Source organism: Dothidotthia symphoricarpi (genome assembly GCF_010015815.1).
Source record: "Dothidotthia symphoricarpi CBS 119687 unplaced genomic scaffold P153scaffold_5, whole genome shotgun sequence".
Taxonomy (NCBI): Eukaryota; Fungi; Ascomycota; class Dothideomycetes; order Pleosporales; family Dothidotthiaceae; genus Dothidotthia; species Dothidotthia symphoricarpi.
Genome location: NW_022985012.1, coordinates 1,619,005 through 1,642,780, shown reverse-complemented (window position 1 = coordinate 1,642,780; position 23,776 = coordinate 1,619,005). Strand labels below are relative to the sequence as shown.

The following is a 23,776-nucleotide window of genomic DNA, read 5'->3' as shown; positions in this document are numbered from 1 at the left end:
AGTTCGGAGTAGACCATCTAGAAACGCTGAGAAGCATGAGCAATCTGGCGGCAACATACTCTGGACAAGGCCGATGGGATGCTGCAGAAGAGCTAGAGGTGCAGGTGCTAGAGGCTCGCAGGAAGAAGCCCGGAACAGACCATCCAGACACGCTGATTAACATGAACAATCTTGCCTCTACGTGGAAAAGTCAGGGCCGAGATGCTGAAGCTATATGTCTGATGAGGGAGTGTGTCCAGCTTAAACAACAGGTCTTGGGAGCTGATCACCCCGACTTTATGAATTCCTCAACGTTTTTAGCTAGGTGGGAAGCAGACCGTGATCGAGCTATCTCAGTACCTTGAATGGATAGCGAGGATGCGCTCATACAAGATAGGTGCAAGCTAACAGTAAGCAACTCAATATTGACACAGCTTTTTACCATACTGACGATGCCATATAGTCGAAATGCAATAATTGCCATTGTCCCCAAGTCCTTTTAAAGTACGGGTTCAAATCTTGGAAACTGATTATTCGAATCAGATGTCACAAAACCTCTTGGTGCATTAGCAGCCTTGCTACACCTCCTCCAATCGGAAAGGACGAAGTCGTGCTCACAATTTGGTTAGTACGAAAAAGGTCACATAGATCAAGAACAGTGTTGAGGAAGATGTTTCATTGTGACTATTCTCTCAAACTGAGGAACAAGCTCGGAAGTTCTCAATCGATCACTTCTCTACTCCATCTGTTCAAGCCTCTCTTTGGCGCTCTCCTTGGCCTCATCCGAAACATTCGGGTTCTTGAGCGTTGCCTTCAAGCCGCCCGCAACATTGTTGGGGTTCTTCTCTCCATCAGGCTTGGTGCTGGAGCTGGTGGTAGTGTTGGACTGGGTATCGGCGCCCTGGTTCTCGATGACCTCACGGGAGTGCTGCTTCGACTCCTCGGATGTGTCTGGATGTGTTTATTAGCATGTCTTGAATACTGGAAGAAGGAAGATGGGAGTCGTACTGGGGTTGTTGAGGTTGGCCTTGTGACCGCCGACGACGTTTCCTGAGTTTGCCATTTTGGTGAAGGTGTTGTGAGTTGGAGGTGTTGGTTTGTGGTTGTGGTTGGGTGTGAGAAGAGTTGATGAAGTTGATGATTTCAATTGAGACGAGCAGGACGGTGGTACTTATACAACTCGATTCAACGGAAGCTGTGGCCCACATGTGCCTTCTCCCCTTTCTTTTAGTTCTCTTTCACGTCAACGATCGATGCAGGAGCAATCGAAGACACACCTGGTCGAGCAAGCACGACCATACATCTGCAGTGCCGTCTCCGCGCCGTTCACCAACGTCTATGCTTCATGCGCTGGTTTAACTTTGCTAGCCTCTTTCAGCAAAGGAAGTCTTTAATATAAGCAGCATTGTCGTAGGTGGTGGTGGGAGTTGGATCTCCATGCATAGTGCGCCCAATGAGAAGAACCTGGGGTAAACAACACGATGATCTCCCGATGCCGCCCTGATGCATATGGGAGAATGCCATTGTCATGCAGAAGGCACGATCACTATATGGTCAACGCGTAGGAGGAAAGACTGACTTGCGCAAGCGACGGATGGAGTCGAGATCGTGCATGTCCCACTCTTACTGGTAAATCTAGATTCACGAGTCAAACGTATATGCATGTATGTAAGCTTCTGCCTAATCTCAATGCATATTGCGTTGTGAGTCGAGCAGACCTTATGCTAGGATACATCCAATCAAACGGGTTGTGTGGGTTGATTTATGTCGTCACAGCACTTTGATCACGGGATGTCGTGACGCGCACGCGATTAGCGCAAACGCATCTGGTTAGCAGAGTCTCACCGACAATTCGAAGCATCGACACCGACTCAGCGTCATCTACACAACATCAATGCATCTTACGTCAAGACTTCGTTCCAGGCGTCGCTATGGCTCCCACTGCTGTCATCTTCTCCTGAGTCGACATGCGTTATGACAGCGTGAAAGGAAAGTGGAGTCGTCGATCGTGAGACGGCCTTGCTTGTCTCGCGACATCGAAGCCTGTCACTAGCAAGTGAACCAAGCTGTAGGTGGCAACGGCAGCGGGTAAAAAGGGAGTATCAACACGCTTCGAAACGACACTTTGCAATCGCAGGACCTGCTATATTTTGGTGTATCCACATATCACATCTTCTTGCTGCTTACATACGAGAACGCAGCTTCATAGCATGACATAGGCATGGCTCGAAGGACGTGCATTAGTTTGTGCTCAACATCATGTCCTGCCTCCTTTTCAAGAAGTCGCTGGCTGTTGGTACAGCCTCCCTCTCGACTATACAATTATCGCATTGTCGTCATGCCAAAGAACATGGAACCTCCGAACCCCGCGACCTAGGTCGATTAAAGGCAGCACCTTGTTGGCCGGTGTGTTCGATCGTCAATAGAAGTCGCCGCGGTACGAATTCTCCAGATTGCCAGGGAATCCGTCAGGGAATCCGTCAGGAAATACGCCATCGACGGTCGACGCAGGAGTACGCATTCCGGTGCTATCGGTATCTTCCCTTTCGTCAGCTGTCAGGATCTCTAACTTTGAAGTGATTTAATCCGCACCACTTCCCGCAGCACCAAACCCCGCCTTCGTTCCAAACTGCTCTCGCATATCCACACGCATAGTCGCCAACATCTCGCGTATATCTCCCATGTTCTGATCCAGCGAATCCATGCGACTGTTCAACCTGTCTGCCTGTTCCACCATGAGCTTTTGCTGTTTCTGCAACAGCTGCGTGACATTCTCCAGTTGGTTGAACGTCGTTATGTACTTCCTCTTCATGTAGTCGGGCTTCGAGTCGTCTGTCAGCGACACCAGAAACAGTGTGGCAGTGATGATCATGACTGAAATCCAGAACAGATGAGTTCTCAGTTCTGCCTTCACTTCCGTAGCTGAGAGCGTGTGCGACTCGGTCGAGATGTGTGCGCCCATTGTGGATATTGGGAGTGGGATGTGAGCGACGAGCTGGTGCTAGGCAGACGTGCTTGATGTAGATTTCAGGAGCTGGATTGATTAGAGTCCTGTCGATGTCCGGTTGGTTGTGGGTGTATCGAACAAGTAGCGTGAATATGATCTCGACCTGCAACAACGAAGAAATGAGAAGTCAGCAATCTGGCCGCGGCGCAAGTGATCGAGGGATGTGTACAAGATCGTAGGCAGAGGGTGCTTGTAGCGAGAAGGACATGCGAGTTGCAGGGCGGGGTTGGCAGATAGGCAACCGCGCGGCTAGCTGTTGGGTGAGGCGAGGGCAGTGGGGAGTAACGCTTAGCGAGAGCGCATCGATGGGTGAAAAACGAAGCGAACACATGTCGAAAATACTTAATCTTTCAAATGTTGACGATGAATATGGAGACCCGAGGTGGTGGTATCGGCTTAAGCTGAACAAGAAAGGAAAACATGGAATCCCGCAACAACTTGAACGCAAGCTGTCTTACTCAATTGAGATATGTAAAGACCTTTATCCAAGAATACAAGGAATCAAAGTCCTGGAAATCAGTGAATGTCATATATATAACAACAGATGTAACTTCCGCACAAAGTTTCTCCTCTTTCTCAGCTACTAGGTACCAGCGGTAAGGTTAACACTCGTCACAACGCAACCAGAACAGCAATTGCATTGCATCATCTAGAAATAGGAGCCTCGACCAAACCTTTAAAAACGGAAAATAATTGACCCATCCTAACCTAAGACGCAGAGTCAGCTAAAAAGAAACCACCAACCAGCAGTAAGAGCCATAGAAACGATAACCCCGCATAGAATTGATCGACATGCAAAGAACAAACCTTGAAGATGAAAACGAGGTTAAAACATGCCGAGATAAGATTGACTAGAACGTGAAGCCACCGTCATTTTGAAATATCCTGAGGTGTACAATCGAGCGTCAACCGCATTACCTACTCAACAGCCCTATCCATGGGCTCCTTCTATTACAATTAAACCATGCTGCGCGATAACTACAAGCAAAGCCTGAGGCTCAATTCCAGCAACTACGTATCTGACAGTGTTGAAGAAACCGAACCCGTAGTGCTGTGTGCGTAAGTTGGGATACTTGTATTATGGAAGTAGACTTGATGTTGGGGTACAATATGATGATATACAATGATTGATAGAGAGGGCTGGACGTGTATCGTCCTGAAGGGATTGAGAATTCGCCGGAACTTAGACTCCGGCGTATGATTTGGTGAGCTGTATCTGCCTAGCCTTATCGGCGTACTCTTTCTATTTTACGGAGAATGGATAAAAGTGAAGAGGACTTAAGTTCTTGTGGAAGATGTACATGCGGATAAGAGCACCGTGTACATCGGCTGGTAGTAGGCAGCATGATGTATATTTGAGCGGGAAAGTCACGACTTATTGGAAAGGACAGAACGATAGACTTATGAAGACTCAGCAAAGTGACAAATAGGGAGAGGAGGAGAAGATGATGAGCGCAGAATGACTTCGAGTGACAAATATAGATTGAGAGTATACAAAACCACGACGTCTTTACGCCAGATCTACTAGGTATAAGGAAAAGGAATTGAAAGACTCTCCGTACCATATGTATTCGTCTCAATTTACTCGAGAGTCTATACCAGCCGAGGAACAGCGTTGAACAAGCATCATGCCCCGACATTCATAGATCAGAAAACTCATACTCAAGCGCGGTGGATGAGCCATATCCCCATCACACATCACACCACGGATCGACTCATAGTGCAGGAGCCCTGTGGAGCTGTGGAGTCTGACAAGAAGTATGTGGCACGACGAACGATGCAAGCGTGATCATCCCCAGGATGTACAGCGCAGCAAACCGAACCGAGACTTCGAAGGAATAAATACATGATGAAGAGTCACGAAGGTCGAACAATTCCCGGCAATAAAACGCGGTTCCAAGTTAGCGTTGTGAAGCCCCGACATCGGCGTCTCGGCTGGACAAGCACAAGCATCGCAACACCAAAATCTTCCGTTCGCTGAGCTCGACTTTCAACACCACACGACACAGTTCCCGCAATGGCCGCCCGCACGCTGAGAATCGGTTCGTGGATCCAATTCCCACCCCCTCGCCTCTTCCACACCCCACAGACGCAATTGCCCTGCCAAATGCCTCACTAACGACAACCACCAGGCCTCATCCCCGGCGACGGCATCGGCCGCGAAGTAATCCCAGCCGGCCGCCGCATCCTCGAAGCACTCCCCTCCTCCTTCGGCCTGAAATTCAGCTTCTCGCACCACGAAGCCGGGTGGGACACATTCCAAAAGCAAGGCGTAGCTCTCCCGGACAAAACCGTCGAAGCCCTGAAATCCGACTGCGACGGCGCCCTCTTCGGAGCCGTCAGCTCGCCCACCACCGCAACAAAAGGCTACTCGTCCCCCATCGTCGCGCTGCGGAAACGCCTAGCCCTCTACGCCAACGTGCGCCCTGTTAAGAGCATCAAGAGTGCAGCCCGCCCCGTCGACTTGGTCATCGTGCGCGAGAACACCGAGGATTTGTATGTCAAGGAGGAGCGCACGTATAACGCTGCGGATGGGACCAAGATCGCAGAGGCGATAAAGCGCATTTCTGAAACCGCGTCGTGGAACATCAGCGCCATGGCGGGCGACATCGCGCTGCGGCGCCAGCGCGTGCGCGACGCAGGCGTGAACAGCATCCACGCCCGCCCCCTCGTCACCATCACGCACAAGAGCAACGTGCTGTCGCAAACAGACGGATTGTTCCGCGAGACGGCGCGCCGGGCCCTCGCGCAAAACACATACACCGGCGTCAACGTGGAAGAGCAGATCGTAGACTCCATGGTGTACAAGCTGTTCCGCCAACCAGGCGACTACGACGTCATCGTCGCGCCCAATCTCTACGGGGACATCCTATCCGACGGCGCGGCCGCACTGGTCGGCTCGCTGGGCCTTGTGCCGTCGGCGAACGTGGGCAAGGACTTTGTCATTGGCGAGCCGTGCCATGGGTCTGCGCCTGATATCGAGGGCCAGGGCATTGCGAATCCGATTGCGACGATAAGGTCCACGGCGCTTATGCTCGAGTTTCAGGGCGAGGAGGAGGCAGCTGCTAGGATCTACGAGGCTGTGGATGCGAATCTCGAGGAGGGGAGGTTGTTGAGTCCTGATCTGGGGGGTAAGGCGAAGACGGAGGAGATTATTGAGGATATTTGCCGGAGGTTGTAGATGGGCTTTGTTGATGGGGGGAAGAAAAGTTTGCATGTTTGTGTACGATTTGCGCGGTATTCTATGGCTTGGTCTTGACTTTCTTCCCGTCTAATACTGTCCATGTGTATCCCATCCCATCCCATTCCTCAAACGCCTCGCTGATGATTCTACCCACCCTCTAATCCAAATCCCCATCATCCACCGCCTTCGTCCCCCCACCATGCACCTTCTCAAACGTCGCCTCAGGCGTCGCAATACCATGATCCTTCTTCGCCTGCTCAGTGGGAAGCAGTTCAATCTTAACAACAAAAAGCTCCTGATCCGTCTCGCGATTCTTCAGCACATATCTGAGGTGGTGCGTTCTAGTCAGCGCAAAATCCCGTTAGTTCCCATTCCCACATCACTCTCTTCGAGTTTGAAAAAAGAAGTTGACAGGGGAAAAACATACCTCAGTGGCTGACCGTCCCAGCTCCCGATGATGGAAATAGCAGGCAGTCCGTACCCGATCTTGAGGCTGAACTCGTTGAAGTCGAGGTACGGGTTGAAGAAGTCGCACTGGTACTCGCGCCCAGCCTCGAACGTAAACGCCTTGCGATGCGCCTCGTTGAGGAAGAACTTCTGGCGCTGGGCCGGCGCAGCGGGGATATTCTGCGCTTTCCGCACCGCTTCACCGGACCCGTGCGCGCCCTCGGCGTAGACGACTGTCTCGCCGTCTTTCTGCTTCTTCTCCGCTTTCCCGGCACCACCTTTCTTGTCGCCGATGTTGAGCACGTTGATACTACTCAGTAGTGCGCCGTACAGATACGGTTCGTCGGCTTGCACGTCCCCGTCGAGCCCGGGGTCGATCCACCACTTCACCACGCCGAATGCTTTGTCGAACAGCGGGGGCAGGCGGTCGCGGATCGGGTGGTCGAAGTCGTTTCCGAAAACGAGCTTGTCGCCTGCGATGTCGTGTTTGGGCGTGAAGGTGAAGGAGATGGAGTAGCGGTCGTAGGGGTGCTGGGGGGTAGCGAAGTAAGGGGATGTGGAAGGGGAGTTTTTAGGCAGGCCTGTGGACGATGTTTAGCTATGCGTGTTTGGGGGGTTTTTTTTTGGAGGGGGTTGTAGGGGAGGGGAAGCGTACCGCGGTAGTCTTTGATCCGGATGTTGACTGTCGCGTCGATTAGGTCGGATGATATGTGGATTGGCTTCTCCGTGTTGACGGGCACGTCTTGGTGCTTGGTGGGGTCGTAGGTTGCGCCTGCTGTGAGCCGCAGCATGTATTGTTCGTGGTGTGCCATGTTGTGATGTCTAACCAGTCTGATTAGGTTCTATGATGTCCAAAAGGAATACTTCAGCAACGTCTACTCGTTGTTGAAGTGTAGAGAACAACGCCCCGGTGGCGGGGGTGTTTGCGACGCCCGCGAAATTTAGTGATGTGCGGGCGATGACGCATGTACAGATCTGCGGCAGGGTTTCGGGCGCTAGCCTCCATGGGGAAATTGTTGTCGAGGATTTATATATGTAGTTCATGATTGCCCTGCTACAAGTACATTTCGATGACACAGCTCCTTGATAGAACCATTAAATGCAATTCCAACACGATAGACACTCCAACATGCAATAAACTCCCATACACCATACCCAAAACCTCAAACCCGTGTAAACTTCTCAATATCAACCCTCTCATAAAACGACACATGACCAAACGTCTCCCAATACTGCGCCAACCGATCATGCGAAATGAGAATGAGCTGCGAAGTCATATAGTCATCTGTTCCACGTTAGCTTCCAACCTCTACACCAGACGATAGGACAACTCACCATCTCGAAACCCTCTAGCAGCGATATGCCCAACGCTCCTCACGATCCGCGCCCCCTTGAAGATCTCTTCATTCGCAACGCGTATCAGCCCATTCGGTCCGATGTCCGGCGCGATGAACGTATACTCTCCCCTCGGGATGTTCGGGTCGCCTGTAAGTTTGACTGCTTCGATACGGCCGCGATACACGCTCTCGTCTTCTTTCGAAGCGTCGTCCTGCGCTGGTTGATCTGGATCTGCGTCGAAGAAAGCGTCCTGCAAAGTGGCGACGCTATCCTCCAGATCATCCGCAGTCGCGGCTGCATCCTCGTCGTCCGACATGGCCGCAGCATCCGTGGGCGCAGTGCTCCAGGATCCCGCGCTGCTCACGCTGCCCTCACGCTCTCTAGCCCGCATCGCCCATTCTGCTCGCTCGGGCAGCGGCTTCGGATCGTCGGGCTGTGTGATGACTAGAAATTCACAACCGTGTCCGGCGTAGTCGCCACACCAGATTCCCTGCCATGGTTTCTGTTGCGTCGGCGTATAGCACTCCTCCGGCAGAGTCGCCCACGTCGTGATGTCTTCGCCAATCCGCATGCTGCCGCCATGTGGTCGGGAGGAGAACTCCATCCACTTCCTAGTCCGGAACGTCGACGTCGACAGCTCGTTCATCACAGACGGCTTGTTCGCGATCTGCTTGAATCCTGATGGCGAAGCGTCATTGCGCGTTCGAGCGGCGCTGGGGAGATTGAGTGATGGCCAAACCGGCGTTGCGTCGGATGTGAGATATGCAGGCCAAGGTCTGGTTAGTAGAAGCCGCGAGTATAGGCCTGCTGTGGATTGCGGAATGTCATGGTACACGTTCATCGGGATCTCTTTCTGTAGACGGTGGCCGATGTCGCCAGATGCGTTCTCGTATGAGCCGGCATCGAGGTGGATGATGGGCGCGTTCAGGTCGAGCTGCACCCTCGGGTTAAAGGTGTGGATGATGGCTTCTGGGTTATATTCCCAATTCTGGAGCGTGGGACGACGTCGTTCCGCGACAAGCGCATAGGCCTCAATCGCGTTGATTCTGTGGTCGTATCGCGCCACAAGTAGCTTGCCCGTGTGCGGTGTGTCTGCAAACCAGATCTTGTTCTTTGAGAGAAACCAATACGGATGGTGTTGTATGAAGAGTTCCCGCCATGTTTGATTTGCAGGTTTCGGTACAATGTATCCGGGGACATTTGACTGGACGAACGATTGCCAAATTGATGTGTCTTGCTGCGAATGCTCGTTTAGGGCGCGGTTGACCAGTCCTACGGTGATCAGGTCCGAGACAGGCAGATAGCTGAGGATCTGATGGATGAGTTCTGATGGGAGAGTAAACAGAGAAGGCAGAGGCGTTGTGTTCATGATGGTGGTTGTTGCGTTGCTATTGGAAAGCGAGACGTGAACTTATTGTTCGAGATGGTAGATCGGGTGGCGAAGTTGTATGGGCGCCCTTTACGCTCGGAGGCCGTGTCCAGTTCAACTCCAGTCAAGTCAATGTCTTCCCACCCTTCCAATCCCTGTCAATCGCAAAGATGGGGCAAGTAAGACCTAAGATATCGAAAACCCTACAGACGCGCTTGATGGCAATTGCCGGCAGCGCGTTCGGTAGCACCTTCCGAGTCGCGTCTAGTCGCAGAGGATATGACTTGAGAGGGTAAAAGATGTACAACCCACCTCTTCGCGACGATCTTATATGTTCAAAGGCACTCGCATGGGCACGCGAGGATGACGATGCGTCTGCGATATCGGGGACCGGGGTATCGATAGACTCGGAGTAACAGCACACGATGGATTCGGGAATGGACAAACACAGAACGAGGCTGTGGTAGAATAGATTGAGAGTTCAAGGGTGCTTATCAGCCGAAGGATTGTCGTCAGCGCATATCTGGGGTGATGACGGCGAGTGAATGTCGGCGTGACCAGATCTGGGGTCTGGCTATGCACGGACGAGGCGCTATGTGGGGTAGCGAAAGCTTCTTCCGACAACGGGTGCACGTCATCTCTTACTTCACTTCACTATCACAGGCTTTGATGTCGCGGTGTTGCGAATGTAAGTGGGTAATTCGGTGGGATCGTTCTCGGATAGGCGCTTGTTGATAGAAGTCTGATAACTAGCGACAGAAATCGAAGTTCTCCCGCTACAGACATAAAATAGCTGTTCCACACATTCCTCTATCAACAGACCAAACTTCATAACCTCGGTGCGCATGAGAAACATCAGAAGACAATACGAACTATGACCCATCTACCAACTCCAGCTCCTCTGGCAACTCAGACCTCTCTCTCCCTTTAACATCTTACAGACACCGCCTCCTATCTCCCACCTTTCTCCTTCGTCATCTCCCTCAACATCACAACCCTCTTCTAGCACTCTTCCTCACTCGCCGAGTTCTATTCCAACGACGCGTCAAATCCTTTTCCACTTGCTCGTCTAGTATTCGAGGAACCTGATCTGGCGATATCCTTCCCCCATCTCCTTGCGAAGCCCTTGACCGGTCTTGTCGTCTTCTTGGTGCTAAGGGGCGCTAGTGGGACCAGAGCTATGAGTGATGAGCTTTTCCTTGAGACCCATATTGGCGGCTTCACGAGTGCCGGCGTTGTAGTGGTGGTTTGGCTGTAGGGGACGTACGAAGTCTAGGTCATGAAGACGATGTATCTCATGTCTGCTGTGTTGCCCTCTACGTTGAGTGGTGTGGTGGACGATGTGTGGTCAGATGTGTGTGTTGAATATTTGATTGGTGTGAGTTATGAGATGATCAAGAGTTGAAGACAAGACAGGCGATTGGTACAAATTGAAGGATAGTTCAATGCTAGTAAAAAGATTAGTTGTGAGGACTGTAGTAGGGTTGCGGGTATGGTGAGAAAATCTCATGGTCTCCTTCGATCTATACTCCAGCCACTCTTGCTACACCATTAGATAATCATGCCTTCTTCAATGAACGGCAGACTGTCAATGACCTGAGCATAGGACCTTGGGTGTGCTTTGCATAATATGCTCCATACATTTACAAAATTGATGGTTGATAGCAAGGGTTGTGAGATCTCGTGATAATGTCCACTTAGCACATGAACAAGGTGTAAAGTTTTACGAAATTGCGACAGAATACAATGATACAAGGCATGTAAAGGCTTCTATAGTTCTTGCTACACTCTGTTCATTTCCATCTTTTTCCTCCTCTTGCGTAATTTGATATTGTTAACCAATGTGATCCATGGTATTCAGTGGAATCATCGGCCATCGAGGTCTACATAGCCACTCATGTACTTTGTATGTGCGCTAATCTGTCTCACGTACTTGTCAGATTTTCGAAAGGTGTATCAGTTGAGTGACTTCAAAGCAGTTCGCCGTCTCCAAAAAGGGACGTGTCATCGTCTTTGTCAACGAACAGATCGTCGAGATCGTCCTCATCAATTTCGCCTACTTCGATTGGCTCCACATGTTCCGTGGTAGGTGGTCGCCTATCAGCAAGCCACGACGGTTCTGCTTGTTGCAGCAGCTCCAGCTCTTCAGGCGTAAGAGGCAAACCTTGTACCTTTCGCCGGGTAGCTGACCACCAAGCGTTGAGTCGCTCGAGATTGGGCCATTGCTTGCGATGCTCGCGGTCTTGAGCATCGCGGTGCAGTCTGTCGTGCTGCTTCAACGCTCGTACCAGTGTGGGATCGAGAGCTTTACGGGCGGTTGGGGTTTCTCCCTCTTTCGCTGCTGAAACTGATACAATCCGCTCTGCTTTTGGGGCCGCTTTGTTGACTTGCGCGTTGTTGGATGCTGTTTTGTCCACTGTTGAAACCTCGCCTGCATGCGGATACTCTTGCGAAGGTTTGCCCTCGGAGTGATCAATAGATGATTCAATCGTATCGTAGACAATTTTCGGCTCTTTGCCCAGAAACCGGTCATCTTCCTTAGCTATTGGTTTGTTGCCCGTGGGAATCGCGTTGAAGCTAAGCATACTGCCATCAGTATCTGTATGATTGGAAACGGCAGATGCAGGAGGGACGCGGCTCTCTCGTGCAGCCTGAGCAACGATGAAACCGAAGAAAGAGTTGGTAACCCTCTGAACAGCTGCCGGGTCTCCTACGAGAAATTTATCGTAATCGTTATCTAGCACGTATGGATTCTGGAGATACGCGTCGAGATCAAAGATGCTGCCATCAGCCCATAGCATGGGTGTCTGTTCCTCATTGATATGAGAATCTAAGGCATGTTGTGGAGGTGTCATTGTGAGATCAGGCTCTGGTTGATCTTGATCTTGATCTTCGATGCTCTGGGGCAACGCCGTCTCTGATAAAGGCTCCACAGCCGGCGTGGTCACAGGGTCGGCGACAACTACACGAGGTGGTGCCGTTTCCACCCTTTCTGCTTGCTGCGGTTTGGTTTGCGCTTGCATCTGCGCAGCTTGAGCGGCCTGAGCAGCACTCTTCGCGGTATTTTGAGCTTCAATCTCTTTCTTTCGTAGGTCGCTGTCGTAACACCGATCCCATGTCTTGTGAGTTGCATGAAGATCATGGCTCATTATCAGCCGCTCGACCTTCGCCCTCCATGCATTCATTTGCTTGTTGATGGATGAAAGCTTCCCTGACCGATCAAGACCTTCCTTGCAGCATTTGAGGTTTCCAAAGTCGTGCGTGCAGTAGTACCTTCCGTCTCCCATCTGGGTGCAAGTGTCGATATCGTCGTCGCTTGGATAGTCGGGTACACACACCTTGTCCCGCGGATGCTTGATCTTGTCTGGCCTTGACCCTTTGGCGAGCGCGTCTCGAACGAACGTGTCTGGCTTTCCGGGGCCAGTACTATCTACCGGACGCTGTGAGGTGTTGTCGTCAGGAACTGCTGTCTTCGTTGAAGGCAGTATCCTATGAGTTGCCCGCTTCCATGCGTCAAGTTTGACGAACCATTTGACCTTCTTGAGATTTTGCCTGGTCAAACAAAACCGCTCAATCAACTCCATATTATCGTCATATAATTTCAAATCGGCATCCACACCTGCTTCTGTCTTAGCCTTTTTGGCTGCTCGCTCAGCTTCATCTTCCTCGATCTCCCGCGCTCGCTTTGCTCTTGACCTCGGAGATGCGAGTGCATGTTGGGGTGAGCCTGACCCTGAATGAGCTGTGGGTGGAGTCTCGTCGCCAGGATTATAACTCTCAGATGACGCAGATCTGAATGGACGTGAAGGCGAGGAAAGGTCATCAAGATCTATTGGAGTTTGGGCCGAACTTCCCAGTACCGCTTTCGTAATCCCATGCACAACTGTTTGTGGAGGCTGCGTCAAGTTTAGAGGAGCGTGCTGTTGTGCGGCATACCCCACATGTTTTGCCGATGTAAAAGCAGGATATCGCGGATGAGGGTTATCAGGGCTCCCAGAATAATGCGGTTGGATCATCCGCGGGTCACGAGAGCGGCCGCTTGAGATGGTAGACTGATGATTGTTTTGTTGTTCGGCAAACTGAAGGGGCCTATGTATGGGTTGTATTGCTCGTCCACCCGTGACAAAGCTCTGCTGACCGAAATGATAATCGTACGCTGGCGGGATTGATTCCGAATGTGCATACTGGGGATCTTGCCAGTTTTGGGCAGGAAATACAGGGCCACGAGCTGACTCTGCGTCTTCGAATCCATCTCCTATATGCTGGTATTGATGTGGGAGTCGCTGATCAGTCGCACTCCCCAAGAAATATGTGCTCAGCAGATCTGGAGGGCGACTATCTGGAGGGCGACTATCTGGAGGGCGACTATCTGGAGGGCGACTATCCATGGCTCGAACATACGTATTCGGCGATGCGTGCCCATAGTGTGATAACGATTTATAGGCCGGAACAGAACGAAAGGTGGATATCTGGCCATCATGTTCGCCTGCACACTGCACCACACGCTGTCCTCGCCGCTTCAATCCATTAGCTTTCTCGGAACAACAAATTGTATTAGTGAACTTACGATGTCAGGAGTGTAATCGAAAGGGTTGAGACCACTCCATGTGGGGTATGATGAATTCGCACCACAATTTTGCTGAATCTAGAAAGTGTCAGTATCTGTGAATAGGTACGGATGAAGTTGCATGCTCACCTGGAAGGAAGCTTCTTTGTCTAGATCATTGTGTTCGGCGTATGTGTGTACAACGCGCTGCCTTTTGCTCACACCATGGTCACTCTCTTCGTGCGGACGTTTGCTTCCTATCGAAGGCCTTGATAGATTGGGAGACGAATGATCCATCATGAAGCCACTCGTCAACTTGTGGGTTGAATATTGTAGTATAATGTGAGTCGAGTAGATTTGGGAGTTTGGATTTAGATAAGTGGGGAGATACGTGTGAGTGAATTGATATCGGTCACCCGTGAGTGTAGCAGGTTCAGATAACGTCAATGCGTCGCAACAAGAACGCGACGAGGCAATGGTAAACGCCTGATTTTCTTGTTGAACAATCGATATCAGAGTTGCGGTTGGTCCCTTGGGGTTGTATTGGATTGCAGACCAGGACCGAGTCGAATGTCAGTCGCTGGGTTGAGAGACCTCCTATGGGTTGAAGCCAGCTAAAATTGCTAACGTGGTATCGTGGAAGCGATCGTACTTGGTTGAAGAAGACTGTTCTTGGCATCGGCCAGTATCTGAGGCCTCGTGGCGTCTTGTTGTAGTGAAAGCCTTTTTGCACGTCAGGCCAAAGTCATTGCCAGAAAGATCGAGTTGAGTACCGTGAGAATACGTACATTCTTTTTGTTGAGATTGGCAGAACTGAACCGGAACTACAAACTCACTTCTCCACTATGAGACATTCGGGACATAGATATCCGATCACTTTTGCCAAAGATCTTAGATATATTAATATAGAGCATACGTCGCCAGGACACTCATTTAAAATCAGAGAAACATTGTGTGCACAAATGCTACAGTGTGATTGTATATAGTCATAGTTCGGGTAACATCACGCTGCATGACCATTATCATAATACGTTCTTAAGCAAGGTAGTATATCATACTGCGTCGCACCCAAATTGACCGAATGTGCGACAAAATGCTAGCTCAATATGAGATCAGAAAGCTAAACAAGACGGGTACTGCGTGCTGACCTTTCCGCGGACCCAAAAGCTGCAGAGGCTATTGATACGCGTGTCGCTGAAGGGGACGTAGAGGTTAGGTACGACAATCTGCAAATTTGCCTGGTAGAACCAGCAAATTCTAGAAAAAGCTAGCACGGGGCCAATGATATAGTCTGAAAGACGATTAAGACTCTTGGGGCACAACTGCATTCTCATAAAATTCACCAGCTAGTAGATTTTCTCAAATCTTGCTCATCAGCTCTAGAGACTCGAGTGTAATTTCCGAGCGCATTCCTATCTTTATTCATTGACTTTAACCAATCGTTCCAGAAGAAGGGAACCTGAGTTACTGGCATTGCTCTCGTCTGCAAAGCTCTCAAGTATATAATCCTATACTCGCAAGCAGCCACATTTGTCTTCGATACGTAGTCATACGCGCAAACTTTCACAGTTGGTGACATAGATTTTGCTCGTCCATTGGTGCTTCGAGACTGTAATTGGACAAGTCTATCAATTCTGCTGGCCTTCTATAATTAGTCTTCTTCTGCTGAACCAACTCCATGGAGTTCATTTCTATCGTTATCATCCGCCGGTGTCTTGATTTCTTCCTCATTTTTGTAGATAGACATGTTAGCCGTCATATTCTTTCTCAGCCGCGTTCCTGTTTGGACGAACTAGCCAAAAGACTTCGAACGAAATGCCACATACTACCCAGTAAAGATTCATCTGTTTGAAGAGAACATTGTCTATGTTTGCCAACGCACGAACTCACGAATATGCTTCATTTCTCAACTAGTACTCATGTATCACGTGTTGTGCAGGTGTTTCTGCGGCCATTGGCTACCAGTGTCGAAAATTTCTTCTCGAACTGGAAACATGGTTCGCCAAGCCAAACCACACTCCCGGTACCCTGATCCCATATGGTGAACCGTTCAAGTCATTCCGACAAACGGAACAATTGCCGATAATCTCACCCTCTGACGCTTCAGACAAATCGTACGCTGAACTGACTTGGTAACAATCAAGTACTTTCTCTCTATCATGAAGCGAGATAATTGGAACATTGACAAGAGGAAACATCTTAATCAGTGTTTGGATGGTATCTAGATATTAGGTTTTACTTGCACCAAATTCGTTTCAATCCAGGGTTCGATAGTTTTGCCACCCAGCTCAAGGGCGTTGCAAGAGTCTTTGCTTGCGCAGCATTACCGGTAAAAGATCCCACTGTATCAATCTGACACATTGTGAAAATACGTCTTTGACATTGGTGCCTTGTGCCAACATTCACAATTGCGGTACTCTGACGATCCCTTGGGCCAATAGTGAAGCGGGGGAAACCAAACCTTAGAACATAAAAAGGGTCATACTCTCCCGACAAACACTCTCAACATACCGCCCACAATCTTCCAACCCACTCTCTCATAACAACTGCTTCCGCCTGCCATCAACATGGCCAAACCGTACTTTATTGTCTTCTCCTCGCCTGACGAACTTCTGGCCAATGGACTGGAAGTATTCACTCCAGAAAGTCTTGGCCATGAATGCCCTGTCTGCCTTGAAACCTGGCACAGCGATCCTTCAGAGCCAGTAAGAACCCTCTGCGGACACGAGTTCCATCGAGACTGCCTTGCCTCTTGGGTGAAAACCGGCAAGGGAAATAGAGGGACGTGCCCAACTTGTCTCGATGTCCTCTGCGAGCGAGTAGGAGCATCCACTAGCGAGAATGACGCTTCTATTACTCCTTCAGACCAAGTTGTGGACGCTGCAGCACTTCTCGTCAACATTGGCCATATTCAGTTCGAGGAAGACGCGATAATCACGTCCTCGTCTGCAACTTGGAACAACCACGTTCAACAACATGCCTGCTTTGACGCAGACGCAAGCGACGTCAACTGGCCAGAACTTATTGTTGAAGCGCTAGTCAATCGCAGGAAAGTGGTCAAGAGTAGCATGGACCCGTGGAGGCTAGTCACCACTGACGACTTCGAGGATGTCAAGACTATAGTTGTTTCCCTGATGCAATGCGCGGAGGAGGCAGGAGTTGACGTATCTGTCATTCGAGATATCTTGGCAATACTTGGAGAGTACGAGGAGAATTCTGACACTCGTAACGTCGAGGACGTATTCGAGGATATAGGTTTGCAGGACTTGCTAGGGAGCTACAAGAGCGACGACGAGTGTGACGAGTAGTATTGGGGCTGTTTCTTTCTCAATTTTGGTTTTCCTTTGGTCCTTGAACAACACCACAAAGATGTCTCAGGCATTTCTCTTTCCTTGTATCACATACCTCAATACAATTTTATCTTTCCTTATGTATGTATTTACCTCTTATCACATGCCTACCAAAACATAATTTTGATTATTGCCCTGGTTTTCTTAGCATTGTGACTCGCATGAGACACATTGCTGTTCAACAATGTGGAAGACTCTCGACGATTATAAGATTGTAACCTCAATTTCGTAGTTGCTCTGGAGACTTTCGAATTTAACGTCAATCACTTGTAGCAATGGAGTGGTTGAAAGAACGCCAGTCATCTGAAGATGCACAATCATTTCGAGATTTCGCAAAGTACAACAAGCTGGAAGAATTTGGGGGTCTATGGCTCAGTCTGCCACCAACTACACAAGAAGTCCATAGAGCGAGGACGTCTAGATGGTCAATGTCTTCCGAAGAGAGTGAAGGCTATGTTGCAGAGAATACAACACCTGGTAGGGGTACTAACGCGCTACAGAAGTCTGCACGGAGCAAGACCAAATCTATCATGTCTAGATTCCAAAGAAGCCTGTCGATCACACATCGGAGACCATCCACTCCTGCGATGGTCTCAAAAGATGTTCATGTACAGGTTGTACCGAATTCTACCTGTCTCTGGTACTTCTACGATGTAATGTCTGTCGAGTACGGAGCGCGTACAACAACGTTCACATCATACGGCAACATCACGCTACAAGTAATGAATGAGGCAGTTGAAATCAAAGTAGAGTCTGGAGGGACGGTAGTGCTTGCGTGGACGGCTTTCGAAGAGTTGGGAGACAACCCTGCGGCTACAGTGACCATCCCGCCTGGTCGCGTGTACGAGATTCGAGATGTTGAGAACGTCCGTGGAGAAAGCGAGCAGCATGGTACGACTATAATTGAGGCAGCGAAAACTCTTTTGCGAGTTGATGGACCTCATATCTGTCGCTGGAGCCACACAAAAAAGATAGTAATCGTTCAAAACGACATCGCATATCCTTTAGGACATGCCGACAAATCTTGATTACTAGGTAGGTTGATTTCTCTAATATCATCACTAAGTCCTGATGAACGTATATAAAGTTTTTGAAATGCGTTGTGCTAGCTTATATTGAGTCTGTCATGTCCAAACGCGCTCGCAGGTGTCTAGCAAATATATAAAGGATTGCGGCCATTTACTTCCCACTTTCTTATACTCTATAGAGGACATGGGGACCTCGGGAACATAGCGCTATTGTAGATGCGGTCAAATTAACAAGGGAACTACCATGTTGCGAACGATGGGACACCTTTGAATCCCAACAGCTTTTGACTGAACGACTACTACCTGCATTGTGTCAACATGAAAACAGTGGTTGTTCCTCTCGTCAAATGAGTTTCAAATTCCATGTTTCACCCCGGCTATACGGGTCGCCAGCGTTGTACGCGCCCTTGGCAAGCCACCAATCCTCCAACAAGCGCCTGCGACTTCGTCGGGCGCCTGCGACTTTATTCCTTAACAACCCAATCTTATTTCCTCTGCGACTACTTGTTCTTGATTCCACGTTTTGACTCAAGCATTTCCGATGGCGAAAAAGACCAAAAAGCCCAAGCACACTGCAGAGGAAAATGAACGCCTTGAACAGCGCTTTCATCAAGTTCGGAACCAAGCACTGCGCGAATGGTACGAGCAGGCTCGTGGGGAGGATCCAGAACTCAGGACTTCTGCTCAAGCGAGGCTGCAGTTGCAAATTTGGCTAAGAGAAAGGCGACGAGAAATCACAACACGAAAGCAAGAGCGGGATGCTTGCAAGGCGGACGGAGACACCAACGGATGGGATACCGCGCGAAAGAAACTGAAGCACGCTCAGTATGGTTTGGTGATGAACACGAATATGTCCAGGGAGGGAATCCCCGTTTCTACCGCTATGAAAGCCTGTCGAAAATGGAACGAGAAAACTTACACCTTAGAAGAGATCCTAGACGACCTAGATCTGGACAAGAGGAATGAATTCGGAGTGACTCACGACAACACATTCGATCCTGTTGCAGACGAGGAGAAAGATGGTGGGATGTTACTTGATGGCGGGTCAGGGAATAGCCAATCTGAACATGGGGACGTCGGGACAACATTCGATCATGGCAACGAGGCAAGCGACTCAAGCGAGCCTATGGCAGATCCGACGAGTATCTGGGAGCAACATGCTGTTTATATGCAGCAGCGTTATCAATGTGCCAATCTTCCCGACTTCGCAGTCGAAACGAAACTCGCTTTCCAGAAGAAGATCTTTGATGAACACCTAGATCGCGAACGTCAGCTCTGCAAGGCGACCGAGAGTGCTTTGGGTCTCAACGCGAACTCCCAGTACCCTATCCGTGAGGGCATTAGCACGTCTTGGAGTCCAGTTCTGGTCACCACGACATTCGCCGAACACAGCTTGTGGGAACTTACTTCTTCTCTACTCTGGCGTTATTTCGAGGGTGGACTCAGCTGGGACTACCCTCAATGGGTTCCTCGAGGGGTCATGCGTATTCAGACCGTCTCGAATTCGTCCCATATATACTTCGATTTTGGTGTGCGTACATTTAGTACGCAACGAATCTCCATTCCGGCGACAGTTAGTACACAGACACTGACTTTTACTGCTCAATGTCATCAAACCGGCGCAAACATCAACTTCGACATCGCTTTCCTTGCTCAGGGTTTTGTCAAGGTTCAGTTTCCAGCACTTACTGTTGTTCAGCCTGATTTGGGCTGTAGAAGTTTGCCAGTCACGCCCATTGAATTGACAGGTATGTGGATGGGACCCGTTGAGTGAACTTGTAGCTGTTCAGAAGGGACTGGCATACCTCAGTGACTCCACGGTGGCATAAACTTGTATTTTCCTGGGTTTCAACAGTTCTCGATGTGTCCGTAGAGTGTTTCTCTAGTGTATCGAGTTGGTTAGAATAGCCTCTGTTAGTTTCAATCGAGGAACACCCGTTTTTCCTGAACAGCAATCACAATTTTCTCTTTATACAACTCAACAGTTCATCATACCAAGTCGATGGAAAAACATCACATTCATCATTTCCAGGTGAATTTATTCAGAAAAACATACGATCAGCATTGTACCGGAACCACCACAAGACTCCGCGTAACATTTATGTAGGTACACGTGAATTTGCCAAAAGGCCGATTAGATGCTTCGCGCACAATCTGCTCTCGTCGCCTGGATGCTAGGTCCAAATTCGGCTCTCGAACGTACCGACTCCATCCAAACAGTCCATTGCCTATGACACATGATTCTCAAAGCCGGTCGTCAGATCAGTCACTGCGAGTTCCAACGTCCCTTCGGATGCTACTCTCGTCGACATCAAAACGGTGTCTGGCTAAGACGCCAAACAGACCGCGCGTAACCCACGTGGTAATGCGTTCCCTGAGCCCACGGATCGAACGCGCATCTCTCCGTTCCTCCAAATCCGTTGCTATGCGTGCGAACTTCTCTACCTTATCACACTGCGATTGCAACCATTCGGCCGAGACTGTAGCAACGAGACGGACATCCAACACGTATAAGCCGTCCAACGCTACTTGGTTATACAACTCGACCTCAGCTCTTGTGTTGTTCACCTGAGAGAACCAGTAATAGAACTTTCGAAATGCACGCTTCTGGATCGCATCGTCGTAAGCAGTGATGGCGAAGAACATTGGAATGGCGTGTAGCCGGAGGACGACCGTGTCACGGTAAGGTTCGAAAGCAGGACGAAGCGTCCCATTGATGCCGAGCATGGAATCTCGTAGTTCTCTGCAAACCTTCATCCAATCATGCTGACCGCCTGAGGTGACGACACGGTTTATTTCTTGACGAACAGCGCGCTCTGCTTCCGACGCCAAAACGTATTGCCCCCATTCCACCAATCGCTCGTTCGGTCCGGGCTCCCGATATGGCCCGAGAGGTCGTACCCCATGGTCATGATAGATGTCTTCAACCAAATGCTGTATTTGTTCGGTGGTGAGAGCGTCAGCCTGGAAAAGTACGCGACGACATATCGGGCATGTGTCGCGCTCTGGTCGAGTACTGGTATGCCAGTTGACAATGCAGGCTCGGTGGAAGAAGTGCTGACAGGGGTCTAGGAAGACTACTTCACTTTCGTCAACCGTGGTGATGTTGGAGTGAGATACGGGCTCCGTGAGTTCTTCGAGACAAACGCCGCATGCGGTCTCGGCGGGTGGTAGTACAGTATCATCACGACTCGGTACGATTTCGTGAGCAAGAAACTCTTTCTGGTTTGGGAGCTCGGAGTTGGGAAGGCCAGAGGGTGTAGTGGCTTCATCTTGCTCTGCAGCTGAGTGACTAACAGAGTCCAACGACGAGGGGTTCAGAAATGGCGTGTCGAGCTCGGACAACAATGCGAAATCGGTCATGGTTGTGATTGTTGGTTGTTGTGTGATGGCAATTGTCAGAAGTGCGGATCTTTAAAGTGCGTGGGCATGGAGTTCACAACATTTTTGTTGTTGGTGAAAGTGCACGGTTAGTGAGGCTGTGACACTTCACTTCACATAACGGTGAAAGGAGCAGTCAAGGTTACAGCGCTACGAAAGCTAGCTAATTCTCGTACTATCAATTCGCCTTGTATCAAGTGTAGTATTCTCCAGTCAACTAACAATTATCCACTATGCGTACCCATCGCTAAGCCAACCACATCTTGTACGATCATATCGCAGAGCAGAACACCATTGCGATCCTTACGCCACTTCTTCTTCTCGTCCTCATACCGCCCCTTCGTACGCATGAACCAACGATGCAATCCTGTCAACTGCGGAAACGGTTCACCCTCGCCATGACGATGTCTAACAGCGGCGCGCGTAGTATTCATCAACCGTACTAGCTCCGCCCAAACGATGACTTTGAGGAAAGCCTCACGGTCAGCAAAGTATTTGCTCCGCCGTGTAGGAATATTCCATCCACGAAACAATTCGACAACAGGCTTGACCACCATCGCAAACCAATCAGGCTCCGTGCGCTTAGATCTCCAGGTCCGAAAAAGCTCTTCTGCATGGACATCGACGTAGTCTTTCAAGAGCCGAAGCTGCGTTGCAGCAACCTCTTCATCTGACCAACAATAGGCCATTTCGCTGCGCTGGGGAAATTCAATACTTACGGCGTTCTTGAATTCGGTGAACTGCCTATCAAAGATAGCCTCGCGGTCTGTATCGATGCGATCCGCTAGAGTGCGCTGGCACAAGGCAATGTCGCAGACAGGGCAGACTTCCCATTCTTGATCGCGAATACGGAAATGTGATAACAGGCACTCTTGGTGCACGTAGTGTTTGCAATCAGGAAGTTGAATAGTTCGCAGCTTTCGATCAAGGTAAGACTTTTTGCAGAGCGAGCACGATCCGGACGGCGCCGGGTCGCTTCTCAAACAGACTCCTACTTGTCGAATAAGGAAGGTCTCTTGGTCAGGAAGAGGGCCCATGAACAACGGGCGCCTAGCCCTGGATGATATCTTCCTCGGAATCTTTTCAACTAGAGAGTCGCGCGCACTCGACCTTTCGACGCGAATGGATCGCCGCTTGCCGATTTTGTCTGTTCTTGCATCGGAGTTGCTACTATCGGGCTCCGGCGAGTTCGGAGAAGGACGAATTGTAAAGGACTCAGATACAGAGCTGATCTCCATTGTGGCTTTGGCAACCGGTAGTGTCTCGTGGTGCTCGATTATAGTATCGAGCTTTGCCGTAGCCCGTGACGTAGATAATTCAGTCATCCGCATTGACTTTCGAGCAGCCTTATCGTCGCCGTGATTGGACAACAGATACGTGTCGTCATTCTTCTGATGTACTAACGCGGGGTTACTCTCGTTCACCATTTCTGTAGTCATTCCTGTGTCCGATTCTAGGTCGTTCTTGCCTATCCGCATTAGCATACCACGGGCGCCTGGTCTTGAACCATACTGATCACTTTGACATGGAGTGTTCGTGTGAGATCGTTCTGGCTCATTCCTGCGTATCCGTCTGAAGTTGCTTTTGTAGGCTTGTCTTCGACCGTTCTGGATAGCCTGGTTCTGATTATCTTTGTAGGTCTGTTTCGAACTAGTCTTGTCAATTACAGAGACGAGTTCTTTGAAGTTCTCTGTATTGTGTTTCCCACCTACTTCAAACCACATATACAAATCATCATGCTTCTCGGGCCCAGATTTACGGCCGCTTTCATGAGTGTGTCCAGGGTCATTCTCTGGAAGGTGCCCTGAATCGTTCTCTTGAGTATGTCTTACGTCGCTTTCCAAATTCTCAGTGTCAAGCTCGTGAGACAATTCTTCACGTTCTGTTCCGCTCTGGTTGGGGGACAAATGGAAGTCCTCTTCCACTGACTTGCGGCCACTCCTAATAGTATGGCCTGGGTCAATTTCCTGGGTTCTCCAAGGGTTGTCCCCATTAGTCTGACTTGCGTCGCTCGTACAAGTATCGTCGTTGGGTACGTAGGGGAGCAACGGGTTGTTATCATCGTCGTTTTGCATCAAATCGTTGTTCTTCTCCAGTATCGACTGACGATAGTTCTCAGCCTGGTAAGCATGTATCACATCGCTCTC

The 23,776-nt window shown here is 49.9% G+C and overlaps 10 protein-coding genes across 10 annotated transcripts in view; 4 read left to right on the top strand and 6 right to left on the bottom strand.

The window, feature by feature from the left end:
- Positions 1-344, top strand: part of P153DRAFT_335387 (uncharacterized protein) — a gene marked incomplete at its 3' end in the record, with an annotated part of 2,414 nt that extends 2,070 nt beyond the window's left edge. Inside the window, exon 4 of the mRNA XM_033665652.1 lies at positions 10-344. Coding sequence (XP_033526836.1) covers positions 10-344 — 335 coding nt within the window. The remainder of the gene's footprint in view (positions 1-9) is intronic.
- Positions 345-715: 371 nt separating this feature from the next.
- Positions 716-1,042, bottom strand: P153DRAFT_284978 (uncharacterized protein; the record flags this gene model as incomplete). The annotated part of the gene is made up of 2 exons (XM_033663357.1): positions 716-930; positions 988-1,042. 2 exons carry the CDS (start codon positions 1,040-1,042, stop codon positions 716-718), a joined length of 270 nt encoding a protein of 89 aa, XP_033526835.1.
- A 1,069-nt stretch (positions 1,043-2,111) lies between these two features.
- Positions 2,112-3,278, bottom strand: P153DRAFT_364841 (uncharacterized protein). The gene is made up of 3 exons (XM_033667691.1): positions 3,156-3,278; positions 2,572-3,089; positions 2,112-2,517 (listed from the first exon to the last, which is right to left on the bottom strand). The coding sequence occupies exons 2-3, from the start codon at positions 2,939-2,941 to the stop codon at positions 2,399-2,401; spliced, it is 489 nt and encodes a 162-aa protein (XP_033526834.1). The 5' UTR covers positions 2,942-3,089; positions 3,156-3,278; the 3' UTR covers positions 2,112-2,398.
- A 1,515-nt stretch (positions 3,279-4,793) lies between these two features.
- P153DRAFT_394586 (Isocitrate/isopropylmalate dehydrogenase) lies at positions 4,794-6,408 on the top strand. The gene is made up of 2 exons (XM_033671319.1): positions 4,794-5,028; positions 5,119-6,408. The coding sequence occupies exons 1-2, from the start codon at positions 5,004-5,006 to the stop codon at positions 6,165-6,167; spliced, it is 1,074 nt and encodes a 357-aa protein (XP_033526833.1). The 5' UTR covers positions 4,794-5,003; the 3' UTR covers positions 6,168-6,408.
- Positions 6,328-7,546, bottom strand: P153DRAFT_394585 (DUF1769-domain-containing protein; the record flags this gene model as incomplete). The annotated part of the gene is made up of 3 exons (XM_033671318.1): positions 7,273-7,546; positions 6,598-7,198; positions 6,328-6,511 (listed from the first exon to the last, which is right to left on the bottom strand). Exons 1-3 carry the CDS (start codon positions 7,427-7,429, stop codon positions 6,328-6,330), a joined length of 942 nt encoding a protein of 313 aa, XP_033526832.1. The 5' UTR covers positions 7,430-7,546.
- A 234-nt stretch (positions 7,547-7,780) lies between these two features.
- P153DRAFT_284742 (uncharacterized protein) lies at positions 7,781-9,324 on the bottom strand (the record flags this gene model as incomplete). Its single annotated transcript, XM_033663345.1, has 2 exons — positions 7,781-7,902; positions 7,953-9,324. The coding sequence occupies 2 exons, from the start codon at positions 9,322-9,324 to the stop codon at positions 7,781-7,783; spliced, it is 1,494 nt and encodes a 497-aa protein (XP_033526831.1).
- Positions 9,325-11,294: 1,970 nt separating this feature from the next.
- Positions 11,295-14,167, bottom strand: P153DRAFT_416059 (uncharacterized protein; the record flags this gene model as incomplete). Its single annotated transcript, XM_033672145.1, has 3 exons — positions 11,295-13,841; positions 13,892-13,969; positions 14,021-14,167. 3 exons carry the CDS (start codon positions 14,165-14,167, stop codon positions 11,295-11,297), a joined length of 2,772 nt encoding a protein of 923 aa, XP_033526830.1.
- A 2,270-nt stretch (positions 14,168-16,437) lies between these two features.
- Positions 16,438-18,248, top strand: P153DRAFT_383324 (uncharacterized protein; the record flags this gene model as incomplete). Its single annotated transcript, XM_033670219.1, has 2 exons — positions 16,438-17,167; positions 17,494-18,248. The coding sequence occupies 2 exons, from the start codon at positions 16,438-16,440 to the stop codon at positions 18,246-18,248; spliced, it is 1,485 nt and encodes a 494-aa protein (XP_033526829.1).
- Positions 18,249-19,374: 1,126 nt separating this feature from the next.
- On the top strand, positions 19,375-20,022 carry P153DRAFT_285008 (uncharacterized protein; the record flags this gene model as incomplete). Its single annotated transcript, XM_033663359.1, has 1 exon — positions 19,375-20,022. The coding sequence occupies one exon, from the start codon at positions 19,375-19,377 to the stop codon at positions 20,020-20,022; it is 648 nt and encodes a 215-aa protein (XP_033526828.1).
- Positions 20,023-20,510: 488 nt separating this feature from the next.
- Positions 20,511-22,666, bottom strand: P153DRAFT_416055 (uncharacterized protein; the record flags this gene model as incomplete). Its single annotated transcript, XM_033672144.1, has 2 exons — positions 20,511-21,524; positions 21,899-22,666. 2 exons carry the CDS (start codon positions 22,664-22,666, stop codon positions 20,511-20,513), a joined length of 1,782 nt encoding a protein of 593 aa, XP_033526827.1.
- Between the last annotated feature and the right edge of the window lie 1,110 nt (positions 22,667-23,776).

Bases quoted from the DNA above. Each gene is read 5' to 3' on its own strand.
- P153DRAFT_364841 (XM_033667691.1), bottom strand. From the start codon at position 2,941: ATGGGCGCACACATCTCGACCGAGTCGCACACGCTCTCAGCTACGGAA. The intron at 2,518-2,571 runs GTGCGGATTAAA...ACGAAAGGGAAG, and splicing joins GTTTGGTGCTGCGGGAAGTG to ATACCGATAGCACCGGAATG.
- P153DRAFT_394586 (XM_033671319.1), top strand. From the start codon at position 5,004: ATGGCCGCCCGCACGCTGAGAATCG. The intron at 5,029-5,118 runs GTTCGTGGATCC...GACAACCACCAG, and splicing joins CGCCCGCACGCTGAGAATCG to GCCTCATCCCCGGCGACGGC.